General features: G+C 39.3%; 2 protein-coding genes across 7 annotated transcripts in view; one reads left to right on the top strand and one right to left on the bottom strand.

The window, feature by feature from the left end:
* LOC100305255 (adaptor-related protein complex 3, sigma 1 subunit) overlaps positions 1-12,649 on the bottom strand; it is a 29,969-nt gene extending 17,320 nt beyond the window's left edge. For 4 of the 6 annotated variants that reach the window (XM_021619886.3, XM_036934624.2, XM_090189030.1 and 1 more), the window contains exon 1: positions 12,219-12,630. In XM_021619886.3, coding sequence (XP_021475561.1) covers positions 12,219-12,287 — 69 coding nt within the window. In that variant the 5' untranslated portion in view covers positions 12,288-12,630. 6 annotated transcript variants of the gene reach the window in all.
* Positions 12,650-16,740: 4,091 nt separating this feature from the next.
* On the top strand, positions 16,741-24,381 carry LOC110535689 (cysteine dioxygenase type 1). Its single transcript, XM_021620862.3, has 5 exons — positions 16,741-17,019; positions 18,698-18,775; positions 19,376-19,530; positions 21,578-21,747; positions 23,058-24,381. Exons 1-5 carry the CDS (start codon positions 16,850-16,852, stop codon positions 23,085-23,087), a joined length of 603 nt encoding a protein of 200 aa, XP_021476537.1. The 5' UTR covers positions 16,741-16,849; the 3' UTR covers positions 23,088-24,381.
* Positions 24,382-27,001: the final 2,620 nt, after the last annotated feature.

The following is a 27,001-nucleotide window of genomic DNA, read 5'->3' on the forward strand; positions in this document are numbered from 1 at the left end:
TTTGGTGTGTCTCCCAGGTGGCTTGTGGCAAACTTTAAACAACACTTTTTATGGATATCTTTAAGAAATGGCTTTCTTCTTGCCACTCTTCCATAAAGGCCAGATTTGTGCAATATACTTTTGATTGTTGTCCTATGGACAGAGTCTCCCACCTCAGCTGTAGATCTCTGCAGTTCATCCAGAGTGATCATGGGCCTCTTGGCTGCATCTCTGATCAGTCTTCTCCTTGTATGAGCTGAAAGTTTAGAGGGACGGCCAGGTCTTGGTAGATTTGCAGTGGTCTGATACTCCTTCCATTTCAATATTATCGCTTGCACAGTGCTCCTTGGGATGTTTAAAGCTTGGGAAATCTTTTTGTATCCAAATCCGGCTTTAAACTTCTTCACAACAGTATCTCGGACCTGCCTGGTGTGTTCCTTGTTCTTCATGATGCTCTCTGCGCTTTTAACGGACCTCTGAGACTATCACAGTGCAGGTGCATTTATACGGAGACTTGATTACACACAGGTGGATTGTATTTATCATCATTAGTCATTTAGGTCAACATTGGATCATTCAGAGATCCTCACTGAACTTCTGGAGAGAGTTTGCTGCACTGAAAGTAAAGGGGTTTTTGATTTGTTAAAAAAGTTTGAAATATCCAATAAATGTCGTTCCACTTCATGATTGTGTCCCACTTGTTGTTGATTCTTCACAAAAAAATACAGTTTTATATCTTTATGTTTGAAGCCTGAAATGTGGCAAAAGGTTGCAAAGTTCAAGGGGGCCGAATACTTTCGCAAGGCACTGTATATACATTTCCTCGGCAAATACGTCATATATACACACACACACACATATATACATACACACACATACATAATGAAAGACAAGAAGTGTACTTCTGAATTCCGTAAAGTCAGTGTGGAAGAGGTGAACAAATTATTGTTATCTTTCAACAATGAAAAGCCACCGGGGTCTGACAATCTGGATGGAAAATTACTGAGGACAATATTACCACATCTTCAATTTAAGCCTACTAGAAAGTGTGTGCCCTCAAGCCTGGAGGGAAGCTAAAGTCATTCCGCTACCCAAGAATAGTAAAGACCCCTTACAGGCTCAAATAGGCGACCAATCAGCCTGATACCAACCCTAAGTAAACAATTGGAAAAAATAGTGTTTGACCAGATACAATACCATTTCACAGTAAACAAATTAACAACAGAATTTCAACACACATATAGGGAAGGACACTCAACAAGCACAGCACTTACACAAATGACTGATGATTGCCAAGTAAAATGGCGCCGGAGCAGAAGGCAGACATTTTACGGCCCCCAACCGATAGTTTTTTTGTTAGTTTATCTGCGTTGTATTTTTTTACTATTTTTGTACATAATGTTGCCGCTACTGTCTCTTATGACTGAAAATAACTTCTAGACGACATCAGGACTGTGATTACAAAGGACTAGCAGAATCCTTTTTCTTCTTTCACGACTCTGACGAGCCCGAGGATACACGGCTCCCTCGGGAACAGGAGAAAGAGAGGCCGGAGGGCGGGCTGCCTTCTGAGGAGAAGGAGGCGATCGAATAAACCCCCACTCCCCTCAATTCTGCTCGCAAACATGTAATCTTTGGACAATAAAATTAGTTATTGAGAAGATTAAACTACCAACGGGATACTAAAAATAAACATCTTATGCTTCACGGAGTCGTGGCTGAACGACGACAAAATCAACAAACTGGTTATATGACGTACCGGCAGGATAAAACAGAGGCGTCTGGTAAGACAAGGGGAGGCAGTCTATGTATTTTTGTAAACAACAGCTGGTGCACGATATCTAAGGAAGTCTCTAGCCATTGCTCGCCTGAGGTAGAGTTTCTCATGATAAGCTGCAGACCACATTACCCACAGAGAGAGTTTATCTATATTCTTTGTGGCTGTTTACATACCACCACAGTCAGAGGATGGCACCAAGATAGCATTGAATGAGCTGTATTCCACCATAAGAAAACAAGAAAAAGCCAGCCAAGAGGCGCTAGTAGCCGTGGACTTTAATGCAGGGAAACTTAAATCAGTGTTACCTAATTTCTATCAACATGTTAAAAGTGTAACCTGAGGGAAAAATCTAGACCACCTATACTCCACACACAGAAATGCATAAAAAGCTCTCCCTCACCCTCCATCTGCCAAATCTGATCATAATTCTATCCTCCTGATTCCTGCTTACAAGCAAACATTAAAGCAGGAAGCACCAGTGACTAGATCAATAGAAAAGTGGTCAGATGAAGCAGATGCTAAGCTACAGGACTGTTTTGCTAGCACACACTGGAATACGTTGCGGAATTCCATCAATGGCATTAAGGAGTACACCACATCTGTCATTGGCTTCATCAATTAGTGCATCGATGAAGTCGTCCCCACAGTGACCATACATACCCCAACCAGAAACCGAAACATGCATGATAGCACCAGCTGTACCAGAAGTGTGTGTGATCACGCTCTCCATAGCCAACGTGAGTAAGAGCCTTTAAACAGGTCAACATTCACAAGGCCGCAGGGCGAGCTGGATTACCAGGACATGTACTGCAAGAATGCGCTGACCAACTAGCAAGTGTCTTCACTGACATTTTTCAACATCTCCCTGTTCGAGTCTGTAATACCAACATGTTTTAAGCAGACCAACGTAGTGTATGTGCCCAAGAACACTAAGGTAACCTGCCTAAATGACTACCGACCCGTAGCACTCACATCTGTAGCCATGAAGTGCTTTGAAAGGCTGGTCATGGCTCACAACACCATCATCCCAGAAAGCCTAGACCCACTCCAAATTGCATACCGCCCCAAAGATCCACAGATGATGCAGTCTCTATTGCACTCCACACTGCCCTTTCCCACCTGGACAGAAGGAACACCTATGTGAGAATGCTATTCATTGACTACAGCTCAGAGTTCAACACCATAGTGCCCTCAAAGCTCATCAATAAGCTAAGGACCCTGGGACTAAACACCTCCCTCTGCAACTGGATCCTGGACTTCCTGACGGGCAGCCCTCAGGTGGTAAGGAAAGGTAACACATCCACCACGCTGATCCTCAACACAGGGGCCCCTCAGAGGTGTGTGCTCAGCCCCCTAATGTAATCCCCCTTCACTCATGACTTAATGGCCAGACACGACTCCAACACCCTCATTACATTTTCCATGACAACAGTGGAAGGCCTGATCACCGACAGCAAAACAGCCTATAGAGAGGTGGTCAGAGACCTGGCCCTGTGGTGCCAGGACAACAACCTCTCCCTCAAAGTGATCAAGACAAAGGAGATGATTGTGAACTACAGGAGAAAGAGGACCGAGCATGCCCCCATTCTTACCGACGGGGCTGCAGCGGAGAAGGTTGAGAGCTTCAAGTTCCTTGGTGTCCACATCACCAACAAACTAACATGGTCCAAGCACACCATGACAGTCGTGAAGCGGGCACGACAAAACCTATTCCCCCTCAGGAGACTGAAAAGATTTGGCATGGGTCCTCAGATGCTCAAAAGGTTCTACAGCTGCATTATCGAGAGCATTGGTTGCATAACTGCATGGTATGGCAACTGCTCGGCCTCCAACCGCAAGGCACCACAGAGGGTAGTGTGAACACCCCAGTACATCACTGGGGCCAAGCTTCCTGCCATCCAGGATCTCTATACCAGGCGGTGTCAGAGGTAGGCCCTGAAAATTGTCAAAGACTCCAGCCACCCTAATCATAGACTGTTTTCTCTGCTACCATACAGCAAGCGGTACCTGAGCACCAAGTCTAGGTCCAAGAGGCTTCTAAATAGATTCTACCCAAGCCATAAGACTCCTGAACATCATAGTCACTTTAACTATACCTACGTGTACATACTACCTCAACTAACCGGTGCCCCCGCACATCGACTCTGTACCGGTACCCCCCGTATAGATTGTTATTTTTTACTGCTCCTCTTTAATTACTTGTTACTTCTCTCTCTTATTCTTATTTTTTGAAACTGCACTGTCGGTTAGGGGCTCATAAGTAAGGTCTACCTGTTTATTAGTCACCTGTTGTGTACGGCGCATGTGACTAATAAAATTAATTTGCCAAAGAGAAATTTATGATAAAATGATTGTAGGGGCGGTGGAGGCTTGTTAGACTTCAGTGCAGCTTTAGACATTATTAATCATAGTCTGCTGCTGGAAAAACCTGTGTTATGACTTTACACCCCCTGCTAAAAAATGGCTGTTTTAGGCCCCTTGCTATTTTCAATTTTTACTAAACGACATGCTTTGAGTAAGGCCAGTGTGTCTATGTACATTTGAAGTCAGAAGTTTACATAAACGAGTTTTAATGACTCCAACCTAAGTGTTTCAACCACTCCACAAATTTCTTGTGACTAGGGGGCAGTATTTTCATTTTTGGAAAAAAAACAGGATATTTTGTCAGGACAAGATGCTAGAATATGCATAATTAGGATAGAAAACAGCTTAGGATAGAAAACACTCTAAAGTTTCCAAAACTGCAAAAATATTGTCTGTGAGTATAACAGAACTGATGTTGCAGGCGAAGGCCTGAGAAAAATCCAATCCGGAAATGCCTCATGTTTTGAAAGCGCTGCGTTCCAATGAGTCCCTATTGAGCAGTGAATGGGCTATCAACCAGATTACTCTTTCTCCATATTCCCGAAGGTGTCTACAGCATTGTGACGTAGTTTTACGCATTTATGTTGAAGAATACCCGTAAGCGGCTACATTGCGCAAGTGGTCACCTGATGCTCCCAGAGAGATTCTCGCGTAAAATACAGAGGTAGCCATTACTCCAATCGGTCCTACTGAAAAACAAATTGTCCCGATGGATATATTATCGAATAGATATTTGAAAAACACCTTGAGGATTGATTATAAACAACGTTTGCCATGTTTCTGTCGATATTATGGAGCTAATTTGGAATATTTTTCGCTGTTTTTGTGACTGCAATTTCCGGGCGATTTCTCAGCCAAACGTGAAGAACAAACGGAGCTATTTCACCTACAAAAATAATATTTTGGGAAAAAAGGAACATTGGTTATCTAACTGGGAGTCTCGTGAGTGAAAACATCCGAAGCTCATCAAAGGTAAACGATTTAATTTGATTGCTTTTCTGATTTCCGTGACCAAGTTACCTGCTGCTAGCTGGACAAAATGCTATGCTAGGCTATCGATAAACTTCCACAAATTCTTGTCTAGCTTTGGCTGTGTAAAGCATTTTTTTTTATTTATCTGAGATGACACGGTGATTAACAAAAGGCTAAGCTGTGTCTCAATATATTTAATTTGTGATTTTCATGAATAGGAATATTTTCTAGGAATATTTATGTCCGTTGCGTTATGCTAATTAGTGTCAGGCGATTATTACGCTCCAGCACACGGGACGGGAGTCGCTAGAGGTTAACTTCTTGGTGACAGGGGGACAGTATTGAGTAGCTTGGATGAATAAGGTGCCCAGAGTAAACTGCCTTCTACTATGTCCCAGATGCTTATATATGCATATTATTAGTAGTATTGGATAGAAAACACTCTGAAGTTTCTAAAACTGTTTGAATGATGTCTGAGTATAACAGAACTCATATGGCAGGCAAAAACCTGAGAAAAATCCAACCAGGAAATGGGAAATCTGAGGTTTGTACACTGATCAAAAAAATAAAGGGAACAGTAAAATAACACATGCTAGATCTGAATGAATGAAATATTCTTATTAAATACTTGTTTCTTTACATAGTTGAATGTGCTGACAACAAAATCACACAAAAATTATCAATGGAAATGAAATGTATCAACCCATGGAGGTCTGGATTTGGAGTCACACTCAAAATTAAAGTGGAAAACCACACTACAGGCTGATCCAACTTTGATGTAATGTCCTTCAAACAAGTCAAAATGAGGCTCAGTAGTGTGTGTGGCCTCCACGTGCCTGTAGGACCTCCCTACAACGCCTGGGCATGTTCCTGATGAGGTGGCGGATGGTCTCCTGAGGGATCTCCTCCCAGACCTGGACTAAAGCATCCGCCGACTCCTGGACAGTCTGTGGTGCAACGTGGCGTTGGTGGATGGAGCGAGACATGATGTCCCAGATGTGCTCAATTGGATTCAGGTCTGGGGAACGGGCGGGCCAGTCCATAGCATCAATGCCTTCCTCTTGCAGGAACTGCTGACACACTCCAGCCACATGAGGTCTAGCATTGTCTTGTATTAGGAGGGGCCCAGGGCCAACAGTACCAGCATATGGTCTCACAAGGGGTCTGAGGATCTCATCTCATCTATGTGGGAAGCTTGTGGAAGGCTACCCGAAACGTTTGACCCAAGTTAAACAATTTAAAGGCAATGCTACCAAATACTAATTGAGTGTATGTAAACTTCTGACCCACTGGGAATGTAATGAAAGAAATAAAAGCTGAAATAAAATCACTCTATACTATTATTCTAACATTTCACATTCTTAAAATAAAGTGGTGATCCTAACTGACCTAAGACGGGGAATTTTTGCTAGGATTAAAATGTCATGAATTGTGAAAAACTGAGTTTAAATGTTGTTGGCGAAGGTGTATGTAAACTTCCGACTTCAACTCTATGGATGTCTCAACATTAAACACATCAGCTACTACAGCGACTGAAATGACTGCAACACTTAAAGAGCTGCAGTTAGTTTCGGAATGGGTAGCAAGGAATAAGATAGTCCTAAATATTTCCAAAACTAAAAGCATTTTATTTGGGACAAATAATTTACAAACCCTAAACCTCAACTACATCTTGTAATGAATAATTGGAACAGTGGGGACTGTGAAGTAACATGATAACATGCGCCCTATGTAAATATGGATTATGCGTTGTAGATGTGGTAGTGGAGTATGGGCCTGAGGGCACACAGTGTGTTGTGAATTCTGTAATGTTTTTAAAATTGTAGAACTGCCTTAATGTTGCCGGGCCTCAGGATGAGTTGCTGCGGTGATCCATAATAAATGCAAATACTTAATTGAAGAATCTCTCCTTTTGACCAATCACAGACGAAGGGGTGTAGACTTCAGCTACCGAACTTGGGTTTTCCTCAGTAAAAAATTAAACATGAACGAAAAGTCAAGAAATCATTTGCAGAAGACCAAAACTTAATCATAATATATGCACCAACTTTCAGATGGGAAGCATGCGGACGCCCTTACTCATGCAATTGTACATCTACCCAAGATGTTTTGCGCAGTATTTCTCAAGTGAAAAAAATTGCCATGAAAACCAGTAATGGGAATTTCAGCTCTTTTTACTTAATCTGATCTTTGACTAGTCAGTAATGCCCAGAGGACGCAGGACCCCCTACCGGTGAACGATGAACTGAAAATTCTACCAGCCTGTCTTTCACCATAAACATTGGAGCTGTCTTTTGTGACAAAGACTTGTACATGTATGCTTTAAATGTACATTTGTTGCTTGCTAGGCATACAATATTATTTATACATTTGAAAGGAGGTCTAGTTGTGGGCGCAACTAGACGAGTTCTTGAAAGATTCTTGGTTGAATGCATTGCTCAAGGGTGATATGCTAAATATTGCTTGAAAGAAGCACAAACGATTCGCTCTCAAATCGAGTTTGTTGAGCACAGACTGCGTGTATGTTTTGGTTCTAAAAAAAGGTGTCTATCATAATATTCAATAATCAATTAATTGCATTCCTTCTTGCACCATGCAATCAATTACCAGTTCAAAATATGTATTTTTCTTCTCCATGTTATTGCTGCCTGCAGCATGATCTATTTGGTCAGAGCACTTCTCCGGTGCCGCTTAGCCGAATGAGCGCATATTAATCCTGATGTGGTCAGTGGCCGGCAGGTCAAAAGAACAACTAAAATGAACGAGTCACTCAAACTACTGAGTCAGTACAAAGACGTTAAAATTGCAAACTGCACATCACTAATGAAAACTAGTTCTCTCTCCTTGAATGAGGACACACACTGCATGTTCCCACTCCCACTCGGAGTAGTACTGTTGACCAATCACCGACGAAGGGGCGTAGACTTTGGCTACAGGAACTTCGACTTGCCTCAAGAAAAGGAATGTGCAAAAACAGCTTTTTGGTCTTTAAGGTTAGGAGTGTGGTTAAGGTTAAAATCATATTGTAAGAAAATAATTTTTTTTAAGCAAGGTTTATGGTTTTTAAGGTTTTTAAGCAAGGTTTATGACTGTGGCAACTAGTGACGATCCGAATCCCTGCCGAAGACCAAAATGAACAAAAGTTATATATATATATTTAAAGTTAAATCCATAATGTATGCGTGAATTGTTTAGACTGGGAAGCATAAGGTACGCTTGAGGACATAATGAACACATTAACAAGAAGTAATGTTCGAGACTGTTAGGAGACCGGTAAACCTGCCCTAGTTCAGTAGCTAGACTTGTTGAGCTATTCCTTCCACGTTACATGTTTAATTATTAGAAAGTACAATACTGCTCAGGTCTGATATTTTATATTCCAAGATCAATGACATAGCCACGCAAACAAAATAGTCAGGTCACGGTTTTAGGCGAGTGTTTTAACGATGCGTCTTTCCTTCAACAACCAAAGATGTGCTTTGGGAAACGCATGACCACGCAGAGATAAGGTTCAATAAGTGCGTTGTTGGAGCATGTGTCGATACTAATAGGATGAAAAGAAAGGCAGTGTTGCTCTTGAATCAGCATTCTCCATTCAAATCTTACCTTAGTATTGTATGGAGGCGACATGTTAAAGAAGGATTTGTAAGTCTTGAGACAATTCAGACATGGATTGTGTATGTGTGCCATTCAGAGGGTAAATGGGCAAGACAAAAGATTTAAGTGCCTTTGAACGGGGTATGGTAGTACAGTAGGTGCCTGGCGCAACGGTTTGTGCATTTCACACACACAACAGTTTCCCGTGTGTATCAAGAATGGTCCATCACCCAAACGACATGCTGCCAACTTGACACAATCATGTGAGAAATTGGAGTCAACATGGGCCAGCATCCCTGTGGGACACTTGACACCTAGTCAGTTGCACAACTGAACGCATTCAACCAAATTGTGTCTTCCGCATTTAACCCAACTCTGAATCAGAGAGGTGCAGGCTTAATCGTTGTCATCAGCGCCCGGGGGGCAGTTGTTAATGGGGGTTAACTGCCTTGATAAAGAGCAGAATGGTAGATTTTTCAATCTTGCCAGCTCGGGATTCAAACCAAAGTGTCTTAATTGGCCGTTGGGCCACCACGTGCCGCCAGAACAGCTTCAATGCGTCTTGGCATAGATTCTACAAGTGTCTGGAACTCTATTGGACTGATGATACACCATTCTTCCATGATAAATTCCATAATTTGGTATTTTGTTGGTGGTGGAAAAAGCGGTCTCAGGCGTCCCTCCAGAATGTATCTCCCACAAGGGTTCAATTGGGTTGATATCTGGTGACACACACAAACACCCTTTAAACTAGAGGTCGACCGAGTCATCGGAATGGCCGATTAATTAGGGACAATTTCAAGTTTTCATAACAATCGGTAATCTGCATTTTCAGACACCGATTGTGGCTGATTACATTGCACTCCACAAGGAGACTGCGTGGCAGGCTGACTACCTGTTATGCGAGTGCAGCAAGGAGCCAAGGTAAGGTGCTAGCTAGCATTAAACTTATCTTACAAAAAACAATCAATCTTAACAATCACTAGTTAGCTACACATGGTTGATGATATTACTAGTTTATCTAGCTTGTCCTGCGATGCATATAATCAATGCGATACCTGTTAATTTATCATTGAAGTACACCCTACTTCGCCAAATGGGTGATTTAACTTCTTTGGAAAAGGGGGCAGTATTTTCACGTCTGGATGAAAAGCATGCCCAGAGTAAACGGCTTGCTACAAAGCCATGAATGCTAGAATATGCATATTATTAAGTTTCTAAAACTGTTTGAATGATGTCTGAGTACGGCAGGCAAAAACCTGAGAAAAAAATCCAACCACGAAGTGGGAAATCTGAGGTTGGTCGATTTTCAACTGAGCTCCTATTGAAGATACAGTGGGGTATTGGTAATGTTGCACTTCCTAAGGCTTCCACTAGATGTCAACAGTCTTTAGAACCTTGTCTGATGCTTCTACTGTGAAGTGGGGCCGAAGGAGAAGGGAATGAGTAAGGTCTGCCATGAGCTGACCATGCGCGTTCACATGAGAGAGAGCTGTGCTCCATCGCACTACTGAAGACAATGGAATTCTCTGGTTGGAACGTTATTGAAGATATGTTAAAAACATCCTAAAGTTTGATTAAATACATCGTTTGACATGTTTCTACTGTTACGGAACTTTGACATTTCATCTGCTTTTAGTGAACGCGCTTCGTGACTTTGGATTTGTTTACCAAACGCACTAACAAAAGTAACTATTTGGACATAAATGATGGACATTACCGAACAAAACAAACATTTATTGTGGAAGTGGGAGTGCATTCTGACAAAGATCAGCAAAGGTAAGTGAAGATTTATAATGCTATTTATGACTTTTGTTGACTGCATCATATGGCGGCTATATTTGTGTCTTGATTGGGCTCTGAGCGCCGACTCAGATTATTGCATGGTTTGCTTTTTCCGTAAAGTTTTTTTGAAATCTGACACAGCGGTTGCATTAAGAAGAAGTGCATCTAAAATTCCATGCATAACAGTTGTATCTTTTAGCCATATTTATTATGAGTATTCCTGTAAATTGTGGTTCTCTGCAAAATCAAAGGATGTTTTGGAACTTCTGAACGTAAGGCGCCAATGTAAACTCAGATTTATTATTATTTCATACTTTTGATGTCTTCATTATTATTCTACAATGTAAAAATAGTAATCATCAAGAAAAACCCTTGAATGAGTAGGTGTGTCCAAACTTTTGACTGGTACTGTAAACAGAACAAAAATATATGTCAAAGTGTTGGTCCCATGTTTCATGAGGTGAAATAACATACCCCAGAAATGTTTCATACGCACAAAAACCTTATTTCTCTCAAATGTTTTGCACAAATTTCTGTACATCCCTTTCAGTGAGCATTTCTCTTTTGCCAGGATAAGCCATCCACCTGACAGGTGTGGCATATCAAGAAGCTGATTAAACAGCATGATCATTACACAGGTGCACCTTGTGCTGGGGACAATAAAAGGCCACTAAAATGTGCAGTTGTGTCACACAATGATGCCACAGATGGCTCAAGTTGAGGGAGCGTGCGATTGGCATGCTGATTACAGGAAAGTTCAACAGAGCTGTTGCCAGAGAATTGAATGTTAATTTCTCAACGATAAACTGCATCCAACATTGTTTTAGAAATTTGGCCAACCGGCCTCAACCGCAGACCATGTGTTAACAACGTCAGCCCAGGACCTCCACATCTGGCTTCTTTACCTGAAGATTGTCTTAAACCAGACACCCGGACAGCTTATGAAACTGAGGGGTATTTGTCCGTAATAAAGCCCTTTTGTGGAGAAAAACAAATTCTGATTGGCTGGGCCTGGCTCCCCAGTGGGTGGGCCTATGCCATCCCAGGCCCAGCCATGGCTTCACCCCTGCCCAGTCATGTGGAATTCCTAGAGTAGGGCCTTATATTTCCTTATATGAACTCAATAAAATCGTTAACTGTTGCATGTAGTGTTTATATTGTTCAGTATAATATGAGTTGGTTTGGAGTGATATAACATTAGACACATTTTCATAATCCATTGTAGTCTATGTCAAGTGATGACTAAAGAAACAAAGTGCAAAAAAAAATCAGTTTGGGGGATCAACTACAATCACATGTAATAAGGCAAAATGGGTGAACTTTCAATTAAATTGGTTTTGGGAAACCGGCCCTGATCTCAAATTACACCGTTTCAGAATATGACTAGTACCGTTAGCTAACAAGTAATGCTGTTTTCAATAATGATATAGTTAATTAGCACAACTAAGTTTTAGCTAACAACATTGCCATAGCTAACTAGTTAACGTTAGCTAGTTGTCAGCCCAAAATGAAATAGCTATTGTTAGCTAGCTATGATGTCACATCAAACAAAGCTTTTGTATAAGTAACGTTACGAGAGTCCCAGTGTAGTTAGTTAGCTAGTTACTCTTGAACTTTACTGGATTCGTAACGTACAGTATGTAACGTTATCTAGCTAGATCATTTTAACGTTAACTGTGTGACAGATTTGCTTGCTATTAACCGTTACTAGCTAGTAGATTAGAAACACTCGCATACTCACGTAATGCTCGTAGAATTTAGAAAGTCGAGGTTTTCCATGGTTGTTGAATATTAGTATGGCTTTAATCATGATGTTCTGTTTTATGAAGGGAGAAAAAATTGTATACCTGGGACCCTAAAATCCTTTTCAATCTAGCTAGCTAAAACGGCAACCAGCTAAATTACATGTCGTTTCTCAATCCAGTTTTTGCGGAAATACTCCACGTCAAAATCCATTAATCTTCTTCTAACTACAGCAGCCGTGGTGGGTCAAACTGCGCTGGTAAACGTTTCATTTGACCAGTCAGAACTCAACCTCTACCACCTCTTTCAAGACACTTGAGACAGCTGGAGATGTCCCATTTTACTAGATCTGAAACCACTGGATAGTGTTACCAAAATGGCGGAAAAGTCCTAGCGATCTTCTTCTTCGTGTAGTTTTCCGGCAGACTTGCATGTTGCTGCCTTTTACAGAGTGTGAATAGCACATTTTACAACCCCTGTAGTTCTTCTGCACTAAAATTGGGGGGGGGGGGGGGGGTAGATATCCTTTATTCTTTATTCTTTTCACTGCTTATGCATAGGAAACATTCTGCCCCACTCGAAACTCTGGCAATCTCAACCTGTCTCTCTTACAGTGCACTTCGGATCACCAGATGCATGGGCACCCCCAAGTTGACACACAGTGCTTTCTCTATCACAACTTTACACTCCATCTGACTATACCCTCCTGCACATTTCTCACATCGTGGGATCTCCCTTCTACACACTGCTGCAACATGTCTGAATCCTTAGCACCTACAGTTCGGAACAGGCCCTCACAGAATAGCCATTGTAAACAAACCTGACCTTATATCAGGTAGAAAATATGTGTCAAAGCTCAATGAGACTTAGACCCAATGGCGTAACTGAGAAAAACCTAAGTCTCACCAAACGGTGGGTGTCACAAAAACCAGGAATATTATTTTTCATTTGATCCACCTCTACCCCACTAATCACTCAGGTTGAAACCTGAGATGCATGACTCGAAGCGGCAGCTTCCTCTGGGTGGAGGATGCACAAAATATTCGAACAATTCCAATTTTTGAAACGTTCACAGATGTAACCATTCCCAGTTTGTCCTTAACCAAGCTTGACACAACGTATGGGTTAGCCAAAAAGCAAGAATTCACTCTTTCCAAAAATGTCACTCCTACCACTCCAAGGGAGCTACCATTCCCACTGACAGGTGACTTCTAAGCTGTGACTTCGAGGTGTTTGAGGCACACTTGCAGCCCACAGCTTCATATTAATCCAAAATGTAATCAGCTGTTAAGAATGATGTAACTGTCAATGACTTACATTTTTAAAAGTTATCTGGGCTGATTACAATTTGTTCATTTTTGTCATCTGAATTACGTAATACGTTACAAGTAATCCGTTACTACCCAGCTCCTCTAACACTTCACTGAACTGATGCCCATTACCCACCCATGACCACTCTCCAACGTCAAACTCATGTCTCTCTGTCTTTCTTTCTCTCTCTCTTCTATGAGTGAATTTGTGTGTCATCAGGTTTCCAATAAACTTTGTACAAATGTACAAATAGGAAAAATTCCACGGTAAAGCCTACAGCTACAATAACATTTTTATGTTTTAAATGGGCCTATCCATATCATGTCACCATTTCCTATTTGATCCAGTCTTTTCATTTAGTAAAGTAGTGAAATAGCTGTGTGGGAGAATGACATCCCCATTACTCCCATTTACCTGATAAATTGGAAACAGCAATCTTCTGGTTAGGCCTACACCCATACTTCCCACAAGTGCCATCGTTTTCATTTTTGGACATAATGTTTCACCTAGGTTGAGCCACTAGGTGGAGCAAGAGCCCAATTGATTTAGATTAATAAGCAAACAAATATACACTCAGTGTACAAAACATTAAGGACACCTGTGCTTTCCATGACATAGACTGACCAGGTGAATCCAAGGGAAAGCTATGATCCCTTATTGATGTCACTTGTAGAATCCACTTCAATCAATGTAGATGAAGGGGAGGAGACAGGTTAAAGAAGGATTTTTAAGTCTTGAGACAAGTCAGACGGATTGTGTATGTGTGCCATTCAGAGGGTGAATGGGCAAGACAAAAGATTTAGGTGCCTTTGAACGAGGTATAGTAATAGGTGCCAGGCGCACCGGTTTGAGTGTGTTAAGAACTGCAACTCTGCTGGGTTTTTAACACTCCTGTGTGTATCAAGAATGATCCACCACCCAAAGGACATCTATGCAACTTAACACAACTGTGGGAAGCATTTCAGTGAACATGGGCCAGCATCCCTGTGGAACACTTTCGACACCTAGGGATACCTAGTCAGTTGCACAACTGAATGCATTCAACCAAATTGTGTCTTCCGCATTTAACCCAACTCTGAATCAGAGATGTGTATCCACGTCACCCACGCCCGGGGAGCAGTTGTTGTAAGGTGTTAACTGTCTTGCTCAAGAGCAGAACAGCAGATTTTTCCATCTTTCCGGCTCGGGGATTCGAATCAAAGTGTCTTAACTGGGCGTTGGGCCACCATGAGCTGCCAGAACATCTTCAATGCGCCTTCGCAAAGATTTTACAAGTGTCTGGAACTCTATTGGATGGATTCTACACTATTCTCCCATGATAAATTCCGTCATTTACTGTTTTGATGGTGGTGGAAAACGCTGTCTCAGGCGTCGTTCCAGAATGAGTCTCCCATAAGTGTTCAATTGGGTTGATATGGTGACTGAGACAGACAAACACACACACACACACCCACACACTTTAAATCCCCTTTTCTCCTTTAAGACCCCTCTTTTAAAGTCACTGAGATATTTTCTAGCCATGGTAGCCTAAATAATGGGCAACTGGGCATTTTTATACATGACCCTAAGCAAGATGGGATGTTAATTGCTGAATTAACTCAAGAACAATACCTGCAGCTGCTTTCAGTATACTTTATATCCCTAATTTACTCAAATGTTTCCTTGATTTTGGCAGTTACCTGTATGTCCAAAGTGTCATGATGCCTGGCCACAACTGTTCATTCTGAAATTCAATCTTAATATTGTCAATATTTCTTACAAAAGTGAAAACGATTGGGCAAAATGATTAGTTCCGTATATTTTGACTATGTCCTTCTGACCTATAGATGTATACAGCGGGGCAAAAAAGTATTTAGTAAGCCACCAATTGTGCCAGTTCTCCCACTTAAAAAGATGAGAGAGGCCTGTAATTTTCATCATAGGTACCCTTCAACTATGACAGACAAAATGAGAAAAAAAATCCAGAAAATCACATTGTAGGACTTTTAATGAATTTATTTGCAAATTATGGTGGAAAATAAGTATTTAGTCACCTACAAACAAGCAAGACTTCTGGCTCTCACAGTGGTATTTAAAAATAATAATAAAGTCAGTTAAGAACAAATTCTTATTTACAATGATGGCTTAGTCATCATTTACAATGATGGCCGACTCATTAAAGAAAAAATCTTTGTTCAGTTTGAGGTAAGTAATTGCTGTTTTGATATCTAGGAGCTCTTTTCGGTCATAATAGACGGTAGGATCAACATTATGTACAAAATATTTTACAAACAATGCAAAACACACAAAATAGCACAGTTGGTTAAGAGCCCGTAAAACAGCAGCCATCCGCTCTGGCACCATTCTATATACCCCCCAAATACTTCAAAGTATTTTTACTTAAGTAATTTACAACATTGTGAATCTGTGACATGGTACCAATGTGATCAAGTGGTTTGTAACTTTGCTCCACGAGATTGTGTTAGCCCACTGAGCTAAAGCCTTTACTCGGGGCGCCAACGCATCTTTTCAGGTCTCAGGCATGGTTACTCATCAGTGTAGTTCACTGCCCAACCGCCATTACACTTAAATGACTGGATGTGAGCTCCAAATTGGTAGTTTGCACAGATGTATGAAAAGCTTAGGTGGTGTTATGATCTGATGGACTTTACATAGGCCTATTCTTCTTATTTAACCAACAATGATAACAAAATATGATCCAGATTTTTCTTAATGCTGTTATTAGCATAAAATAATAACTAATAATTATTATTACAAATCAATGTCACTGTCTGAAACAGAGAAATATAATTGTTTTAAATTAAACTCTTGATTTAATTTTCTCACAATTGATATCACGTTGTTTTGTTATTAGGCTCCTAAAACTCTGCTCTAGCTCTCTCTCTCTCTCTTTCTCTCTGACTCGTTGACTCAAGACCTGCCTAATTAAGAGGGCAAGGGGGCTATTGCAGAGGTCAAGGCCAAATAAAATAATGATGAAAAGAAAGAAGAGATTTTGTTAACAGCTGCGGCCAAGGCAAGGATTGGTCCAAGTTCATGATGTGGGGGTAAATAATGAATAATATTTTAACACCAAGAACTTAAGTGTATCTTGTAAATAAAATACCTGATATTATTTACAACGTTAATGTTGATTTTAAATATTGATGTTATTCCCATAAAGGTTTTCATATTTTAACTAATATGTTCACCCTTTTTCATAATGGTACAGTCCAACAACAGTTGGCCCCAAAAAAGAGTAGGCGACTCTATAAAGACTAGGCGATGCTCAAAAGTTAGTTAGAAAGCAAGCTTGCCGGGATAAATACGCGCTGAACCATGGAGCAAACCGAAGTGATGAAACCAGAAACTCTTGATGATCTGATCAAAGTTTTGCATAAAATCTTTGAAAGTGACAATATCAATGTGGAGGAGGTGCAAAATATAATGGAAGCATATGACAGCAATCCACAGGAATGGATGAAATTTGCAAAATTCGACCAGTTCAGGTAAAAATAAACGAATAAATAGGCCTATGTTTATTATTTGGAAAAATATTATTATGGCTCCTGTAGTGTTGAGATTGAGTAGGCCAGTTTAATTTAAAAGATATCCTATGGCCTGATGATAAACGTACTATTTAAAAAAAACAATAATAATCTGTACACAAATATCACAAATTAGGCTATATGCAGTTATCACCTTATCGTGAAATCCTGCAACGAATAGTATTACAATGAATTGCAAAAACTCCAGTAATTTACTTGAAATTGGTGGGGTGCTGGTGCTAACTTTAACTTCAAAGGTGTAGCACAAATGATCAGCAGGCATAGGCCCTAAACATATTCAACGCATGACAAAGGCTTCTTCTCAGGGGATTTAACAGCCATTTTATTTACATTTTATTTAACCTTTATTTAACTTAATGTGATGTCTCTCATAATATATGTGCAATTATTGATTGTGTTATATATTATATTGTTAATATAGCCCACATGTTGCATTTTATCTGCAAAACTCATTTGAATAGGCTAAAAAAGCATAATTATATTCAACTTTTGCCATGTAAAAAGGTATAAGCAATAGATTTAATATTTGTCAGTTATAGCCTAGCATGCATGCTCTCACTTTAAAACGTTCAAAAAAGTTACATTCGAAGATGTTTACAACAGAATGAGACTTTCAAAATGAGTTTCATTGTGTGCTTCAACAAAAGAAAACGCTCTATCCACAGTTTTCCCGGCTTGCACCATAAACTGGGAGTTGTTTTGGTTCTTGTGGGGGTAAATCGAGGGTGGGAACCCGTCCGCCAATCAGAATTTAGAGACAGATTCCTTTTGCGTTTGCGGTATGGGGTTGCAGCTGCCACAAGAACACGATTTTCTACGCGCTCAAAAACGTGACTAGTGTACCCATTGACTTTCGTGCAAAACGAGGGAACAACATGTCTGTCTGTGATGGCTCGAATTACTTTATAGACGTAATGCACGTGTTGCTTACGCTATTACGCTATTAAATATAATTTATGATTAGAGACATGAACTGGGCCATATGCGGTTCTATATCATCTGATATTAATACTCCTTTGTCAGTACTCCTAATAAATGTATATAGGTCAATCACTTAAGACTTTGAGATTAGCATTTATAGGTCTTTGGACAGAATTGTGGAAATTAGTGGATAAAACAGTGTGGAGCTAAAACATCATTTTTAAGTTTTCTGAATGAGTCACACCACTGAGAACAAAATACATTGCAATCCATCTGTTCAAAACCCTATTCCTCTGGTCTTACTCTTGCGCTAACTGTAACTGTAATGACTGTAGACTCAAGATAATTATGCCCCAACTTACTGTGCAAACTAATGAGCCTTGCATTCAATAATGTGAATGTCACTGCGTGGCATTTGTATTTGTGCCAGATGTTTTGCATGTACAGTATTGGAGTAATCAGAAATCAGTTTGTGGCTATACCATATGATTCAGTTTCCTAAATTTCAGTGAACAAAAGCCGTGGATGTCCTTTGTTCTAGTCAAAATTCATGAGTTGACACACACCCCAAAATGTTGCCGTGGTCGTCGTTTAAAAGACAGTCGCACACCCTATATATGCTCCCAATAATTGAATGGGTAAGCACTACCTTTGTTCTAACCCACACTTCTGTTTGTGTTTTATATTTGTGTTCCAGGTACACAAGGAACCTGGTGGATGAAGGGAATGGAAAGTTCAACCTCATGATACTTTGTTGGGGAGAGGGTCACGGCAGGTAAGACATTTTTTAGAAAACAATGATTCTAGTTATTTGATCTGGGGCAATTAAATCCCTCTACTTCAGAATTAATGTGGTAATTAAGGTGCTATGTCTATACCAGTGTATATATTGGCAGTGTCATAAATATTGACAGAACCAGTGTAATTACAATATATGACTTGTCAGATAGAACACTAGTATAGGTCTAGTGAAATGAAGAAACGGGCTCCAGGTAGAAAGTGTATGGAGATAACAAAGTCCAATGTTCTTGTGAAAGTCAACGTTATGCAAGTTTCATAAAGATAAATACATTTGTGGTAACCATATAATAAATTGCCCTTTTGAAACTTAACAGATATGAACAAGTGGTCACGTTGCTTGAGGCACAATGAAAGGAATATTATATCAGATTGTAGCTAATATAGTTTGAGGAGTTAAGTTATACTTTTTGTCAGTAGATGTGTAATATCCAACACAAAAGGCATAGAGTTTCTCTTTAAACAGGACTTAGAACTAATGGTGGTGTACATACATGTAACCACATGTTTGATTGCTGAGCCCCACATAACACTGTTCTGGCACATTCTAAGACTGTCTGTTTTACACCACTTGCAGCAGTATCCATGACCACACAGACTCCCACTGTTTCATGAAGTTGCTGCAAGGCCAGCTGAAGGAGACGCTTTTTGAATGGCCCGATAAAAAAACATGCAACATGGTTCAGAAATCTCAGAGAATCCTGCAAACAAACCAGTGTGCCTACATCAATGGTAAGACAGTTTACAGTTTATCAATGGTAAGACAGTTTAGTATTTCTTCAACATTGTGTGTCAGACAACATGAGGAGGCATTTGTTCATATGATTTACATACATAATATCATCAAGGTCTGATGAAAATGTCATAATGCAATTTCTCAAATTCTTTTTTAAAATATTTTTTTTGTTTATTGAACGCAGCAAATTCCCTCAATGTACTCTGAACATTTCATGACCCTAGGACCAAGAACATTTATAAAAATAGCTTCTAAAGTGTCATAATTGTATGTTTTTTAATAGGAAAATATGGTAAAGTTTCATCAGTACATCTTTATAAACATTCACTTACTGAATATCTTCACTTTCATTTATTTGATTCTGAAATCTGGTTGTATATGTTAAAAAAGGTTGGTACGTATTATACAAATTCTTAATGTATACTCTGGGACTCTATGGGCTTTGTTTGGTCTATGTGCTGTGTTTGGTGTGAAATTACCATAAGCGGAACTCACAGCTATGTGATACATGAATGTAGAGGTCGAATGATTATGATTTCTCAACCCCGATACCAATACCGATTATTGGAGGACCAAAAAAGCCGATACTGATTAATCGGACAATTTTTATATATATGTATATAAATATTTGTAATAATGACAATTACAACAATACTGAATGAACAATGAACATTTTTATTTTAACTTGATATAATACATAAATAACATCTATTTAGTCTCAAATAAAAAATTAAACATGCTGAATTTGGTTTAAATAATGCTAAAACACAGTATTGAAGAAGAAAGTAAATGTGAAATATGTGCCATGTAAAAAAAGCTAATGTTTAAGTTCCTTGCTCAGAACATATGAAAGCTGGTGGTTCAATATTCCCAGTTCTTCAATATTCCCAGTTAAGAAGTTTTAGGTTGTAGTTATTATAGGAATAATGACGTGTCGACTATTTCTATCTATACCATTTGTATTTCATATACCTTACACTATTGGATGTTCTAATAGGCACTTTAGTATTGCCAGCCTAATCTCAGGAGTTGATAAACTTGAAGTCATAAACAGCGCTGTGCTTCAAGCATTGCTAAGAGCTGCTGGCAAACGCAGTAAAGTTTGAATGATTGCTTATGAGCCTGCTGCTGCCTACCACCGCTCAGACAGACTGCTCTATCAAAAATCAAATCATAGACTTAATTATAATATAATAATCACAGAAATACGAGCCTTTGGTCATTAATATGGTCAAATCCGGAAACTATCATTTCGAAAACAAAACGTTTATTCTTTCAGTGAAATATGGAACCGTTCCGTATTTTATCGAACGGGTGGCAACCCTAAGTCTAAATATTTGTGTTACATTGTAGAACTTTCAATGTTATGTCATAACTATGTAAAATTCTGGCAAATTAGTTCGCAATGTGCCAAACGGCCCAAACTGTTGCATATACCCTGATTCTGCGTGCAATGATCACAAGAGAAGTGACACCATTTGCCTAGTTAATATTGCCTGCTAACATGAATTCATTTGAACTAAATATGCAGATTAAAAAATATATATACTTCTCTGTATTGATTTTAATAAAGGCATTGATGTTTAAGGTTAGGTACATTCGTGCAACGATTGTGCTTTTTTCACGAATGCGCTTTTGTTAAATCTTCACCGGTTTGCCAAAGAAGACTGTGATTCAATGATAAATTAACAGGCACCGCATTGGTTATATGCAATGCAGGACAAGCTAGTTAAGCTAGTTAACCATATGTAGTTAACTAGTGATTATGTGGAGATTGATTGGTTTTTATAAGATAAGTTTAATGCTAGCTAGCAACTTACCTTGTCTCCTTGCTGCATTCGCATAACAGGTGGTCAGCCTGCCACGCAGTTCCCTCGTGGAAAGCAATGTAATCGGCATCCAAAAATGACGATTACCGATTGTTATGAAAACTTGAAATCGGCCCTAATTAATCGGCCATGCCGATTAATCGGTCGACCTCTACGTGAATGTTTCACATTCTGGTTCCATATCTTATAAATGTGTGATGTTTACCTGTTTTAGATTCCTTTGGGCTGCACAGAGTAGAGAACGCCAGCCACACAGAATGTTCAGCCAGTTTGCACCTGTACAGTCCCCCCTTCAAGACCTGCCAGACCTTTGACCAGCGGACTGGACACAAGAACACTGTCAAGATGACGTTCTGGAGCAAATTTGGAGAGAGGACTCCATTTGTAAGACTTCTTTCAGAAATTGACCAAACACAGAACCATAGATGTATAGCTTATCATAGCCATATCATTACCTGCTCTTCTGACTGCAATTTTGGCTTATTAAGTGTTAGCACCCTAGATATTATCTCCAATCGCTGAGGTAAAGTTGTACAACTTTCTTTTACCTAAGCGGATAAGTGCAGGAGAGTGATGCAATTTGTGAACGTATTGGTGAAAGGTGCCATAAATTTGTTTATATTATTCAAGTGGCTTGCTGTTGAAAGTCTACAGAGTACCGTCAGGCATTATATTTCATTCGATTGTCCCAGAACTTTATTGAAACAACCTGTTGTTGTCCCATGAATTGCGCATGGATGTCTTTGAAAAAAAGTCCTGAAAATGGCTGGCGGCTTATCTTAGGTAGTTAAGATGGAATTACAAAAACAACATTTTTTGAAAGCTGTAAAAAATGGATGGTGTGTGGACCTTCATTAACTAACAGCATTGTTGTAAAAAGTATTGTTCAACTTGACTGAGTGTTGTAAAAGTTCATTTTTGGTGACTATAGGATAATGAGATGATATGTGTTTTGGTATCTAAACATCATGACAACACACCTGGTTTGTGAGCGCTTCACACTATTCTGTAAAACTTATCTATTCCGTTGCCTGCAGACACATCCGTACTGTTAAGGCTACATTTACGTTTCCTTCCAAATGTTTACAGATGTTTAATTACACAGGAAGTCTTAAGTCTTTTCCACCCATTTAAATAACAGTACAATCAACAATTCAGTGACACTCCCCTAGTATTTTAAAATACATTTACTGCATTTTCTATGTGTTTAAGTTTATTATTTCAAAGTTAGTTTAAGAATTTCTGTTTCCACAGGCCGCCAGATGTGTAACAGAAAGACTGTATTCCAGACAGTAATAGATTTTAATCTATAGGGCAGGTTAGAGTCTGCTTTTAATGTTCAGGCTAGATGTGTGCTGTTACGCTAGAACAGAACCAGACTAGTTCTGCTTGGGGTTTGCCAACAGCGGAGAGCTTATCTAAAATCCACAAATTGCACAAGTTTACCTTGACCAAACCACTGTCTGGCCAGCACTATTACAACATCGCTTGCATATAGGATAAGATAAGAGTATGGGCACACAATGATCTACTACCACTTACCTTACCACCTCTCCCCTCAATGAATTGACAAAATAAATGCTTATTCAGGTTTCAAATATTGGTTTAGTGCTGGATTCCTCTCATATTTCTCCTTTGATGCATATCATGATGCTTTGGGCTATTGTCTAACTTACTGCTCTTGTCTTTTACAGGAAACCACAGTCTCACAAGAAAATAACTAAGAAGCTGAAGACATTTGCGTTTGGAATGACAATGTTGTAAATTCAGTCAACATGACACGGCAAAGAAGCAAAATGCGGACCTACAACTAAACAACCGTTTATATTGGAGCGGACATTTCAAAAGGACATGTGGGTAGTTAGAATGGCTTTATCACTGCCCAGTGTGAGCTTGGCAAAAACTGATGAGCACAGGATGAATGCATGAATAGGCTCAGCCATGGATTGAATCTGCTCTTTGTTTGGTAGGCCTGAGGAGACCCCTTCCCAATAACAGCATTCCTATGTGTCTATGACCTCTGTAACCACACTTTTGGACTGTTACGGCGGACGGTTGAAGTGTATAATGTATGAGTGGAAATAGGTTGTCTATTCAATCACATAAAGTGATGATCTAAAATCATTCTGTGATCAACAGTTTTACACTCAATGGAGCACTTTTATTGCGGTATAGATTTTTACACAAAATGATCTTAACACTTGTCAAAATAGTGATGTAACATGAAATAGTTTGTAAAGTCAAATTAGAGCATTTGGCAAAGGTAAAGCTTTATAAATGTATTGGAAAATACGATGCCTGTAATTTATATTTGCTGTGTTCAGTTTTTGGGGTACGAGAAGGGGTGATAATTGGTATTAGCTATTTCAGTGTCATTCTTGAATGTGTTTCATTGGTTTTCAGCCTATGTATTAGGAGACCAGTCAAGGAGAGTCTGGACTTTAGGGGCAGGGTTGTATCATAATAAAGGCAATGCTCTCACTTTTTCTCAGGATTTTGCCTGTTGTTTTAATTGTAGATGTATTTATATAGGTTACAACATAGTGCCACAATAGCATTGTCGGTTAAAGAGATTCTACAGTACTTTTGTATACTTTTTAGCCAATAGTTCTGAAAGTAGAGCTCACGAGCCAAAAGTGGTCCCCGGAAAATGTGTACTATTTCACATGTGCAGATATGTGCACCACGTCATTGCTCTCGCTTTGCTGTGTGGGCAACTTGCTGGCTGTCACTCAAATGGCAAGGGGCTGAAGCTCATTGGCAATAACTCGAATTGCTAAGGGGCTGGCCCATGGGGAAAATGTTGGGATTTCGTAGCTAATTGAGGTCAGACAGTAATTCTGCTCATAGATTATGCATGTATGAACTAAACATTGACACATCCAGCCCAAATCTGGAGGCTTAAATAATTAGTAGTTGCCAAAATTACACAACTTTAAAATGCATGAAAGAATATATTGTGAATGATAAGCTTTGCTTTGACTGTTGACCATTAAACATTACATATGTCATGAGAAATTGTTGTGTGTGTGTGTTTATTTTATCAATCTGTACTCTCCAACAAACAAAATGTTTTTGACATTACTGATATAAAACCCACTTACATTATATATATGGATATAAGTTCTCACTTAACAAATGTTTGCATGTGTCATACATTTGTTCTTGAAACAATATTTTATGAATGTGTTAATCTGAATTTGTCCCAGTATTGAATGTGATAAAGTCTTGTCCTGGTATATGCTACACTGATTAAGTGTTTGATGATAAGAGTCCAGTTTTAATGAGGTGAATTAATAAGGCAATTGTAACTGAGATAGGAGGAACACTTTAAATGTACCTTAGTTTGTGTTCCTTGTGTGCCTAATGACATTTGAATGAAACTTGAGAAAATAACTTGATAATGGAAGTATAGTTCCTCTACCAACATTATCCTAATGCCAGTGATTCAGCTAACACGCATGTCCTCAAACAGCAATATATCAACTCATTGATGGTGAAATGGACTGCACCCACAACATACTTTACCAAATGTTTTTCACAGGGTAATAGTTGGTTATTTTGGTGTGTGTAGGTACATGCGTGCGTGTATCAAACTGTTTTATTATATCTCAGCATGATACATTAATCATCGACTAACAATGGATTAATAGCAGTTTAAGGATGTCAAATCAAATGTTGTTCCTTCTACTGTGTCAGTGACTGTAACAATCTTGCTAGCTTGGAAATATCAGATGGGCAGGGTTTTGGTCTAGCACCACAGTACATCCAGTACACAAGCAACAGCTAAAATTAGTGGAGTTAACTTCATGGCTATTGTGTCAGAATGAGTATAAATGTGTAATATAGGTTTCAATATGAGTTTGAGTTAAAAAGACAGAGTTCCTTATGTTTCATAACCATAGCCTGTTTCTTTCCTAACGTAACCTTGCCTATGACCACAAGCAGAAAAGAGTTAAGCTGTGCCAGAGCACTGTGGTTTTACAGCCCCGTCAGTAATGTAGCTAGGGGTCAGACAAATGCCAAAATTTGCCACGTTGCTCATTTAACTCCTCATGGTTCAGAGGAACCATTAACTAAGAATTTCTAACAGACAGTGAGAATGAGTTGTGTAAAACTAAGGATGTGTCCAGTAGAAACTTTGTGACCAGACTTTGTGACCATAATACGACCAGAACTGAACATATAAGGAGTTTGTCACAGGTAAAAAATGGTTACTGCATTGTGGTGGACTAAAACCAAAGTTGCATAACCTGCTGGAGAGTACAGCATGAATTGTGCCTCCTTTTATTGGAGGGCATATTAACCTACCACACATATTAATGGAACCTATTCCTAGGAACCTTGAGCTTAATCTGAAATCTGATACTTGTACTGGAAACTCAAATGAAACTTGATGAACACATGAGTTTGAAAACTGAGTAAGCAAAAATTGACGCAGTCATTTTCTAATTGGCATAACCATAGACAAATAAATAAGCTATTAATATGAGGAAAGATACATATACATGGCATGGATGGTGGTGACTATCTTATATGCACTTTGAAAACTAAAGTGAAATGTTCACTTATGTGATAAGGTATACCGTGCAAGAAACTATCTGACTACCCAATGGACATAATAGTTGCAAATCATTTTGACTGCTGATCATTTTGTTCAGGAAAAACATTAATGTAAAATGCCCTCTCATTCATACCACTGACAAAACGTTTCTAATGCTGCTCATGCATGGATGCAGTTCGATACAACTAGTCCCTTTGCAAGATTCTTACAAATAACAATGAAAAATGTAATCACAAACTTGAATGATTTTCGTTGTTGCACCAAAAATAATCAGCAGCACAAGCATGCAGAACTCGGTAGATTATGAAAATCTACTTCATAACATATTTGACCTTAATGAAATGTTTCCTCTTCATAGGACATCTACTGTGCACATTGTCCTCAGTGGACCACAGTATCATATCTTTAGACCAGTTGTGACAGTCCATAAAACATAATTGCCATGTTTAATTTTCCAAACCATTCCTCTGTTCTGCTCTGACAATTTATTGTTCTTGACTGGGAAACCACACAGCAAAGTCTGCATTCTGTCCACAAACGAAAATGAAGTGTTCTATGATTTATAACCTAGAGAATTATATTACCACTCCTGCTTATTCAGAAAACAGACAGGGAATCAATTTTATGAAATAAAGATCAACTAGGCCATCATTCTAAATTATGATTGCTTCTCAATTATAATTTCACAATTTTCTGATCATTGTAATTTCATCATTTCCCAATAATTTATATATTTTTTTTACGTCAGCACTTTACTGGTAAAAATATGCTACAACTTCCCGGAAACCTCATACAGGAACATGCGGTCTTTACCCAAAATCTTTACTGGCAAAACGATATGCCAAATTCCCAAAAACCTCTGATGAACAAAGTCTATGAGTGGAGTGGGGTGAGTGTGCATTGCATAACCACCAGTATCAGCCTCTGTCTATGGAGGTCTGTATCCTCCAGCAGCTCAGATGGGTCAGATCAAGCAGCAGCAGGCTTCACTGGTGACTGTAGGTTCAGGAAGGAACAAGATTCATCAAGGCCCAAAGAGGCCAATATTCTGTATGGAATTGTCCAGGTGAGTTA

The sequence above is a fragment of the Oncorhynchus mykiss genome, chromosome 11 (genome assembly GCF_057628025.1).
Source record: "Oncorhynchus mykiss isolate SJ-2025 chromosome 11, ASM5762802v1, whole genome shotgun sequence".
Lineage (NCBI taxonomy): Eukaryota > Metazoa > Chordata > Actinopteri > Salmoniformes > Salmonidae > Oncorhynchus > Oncorhynchus mykiss.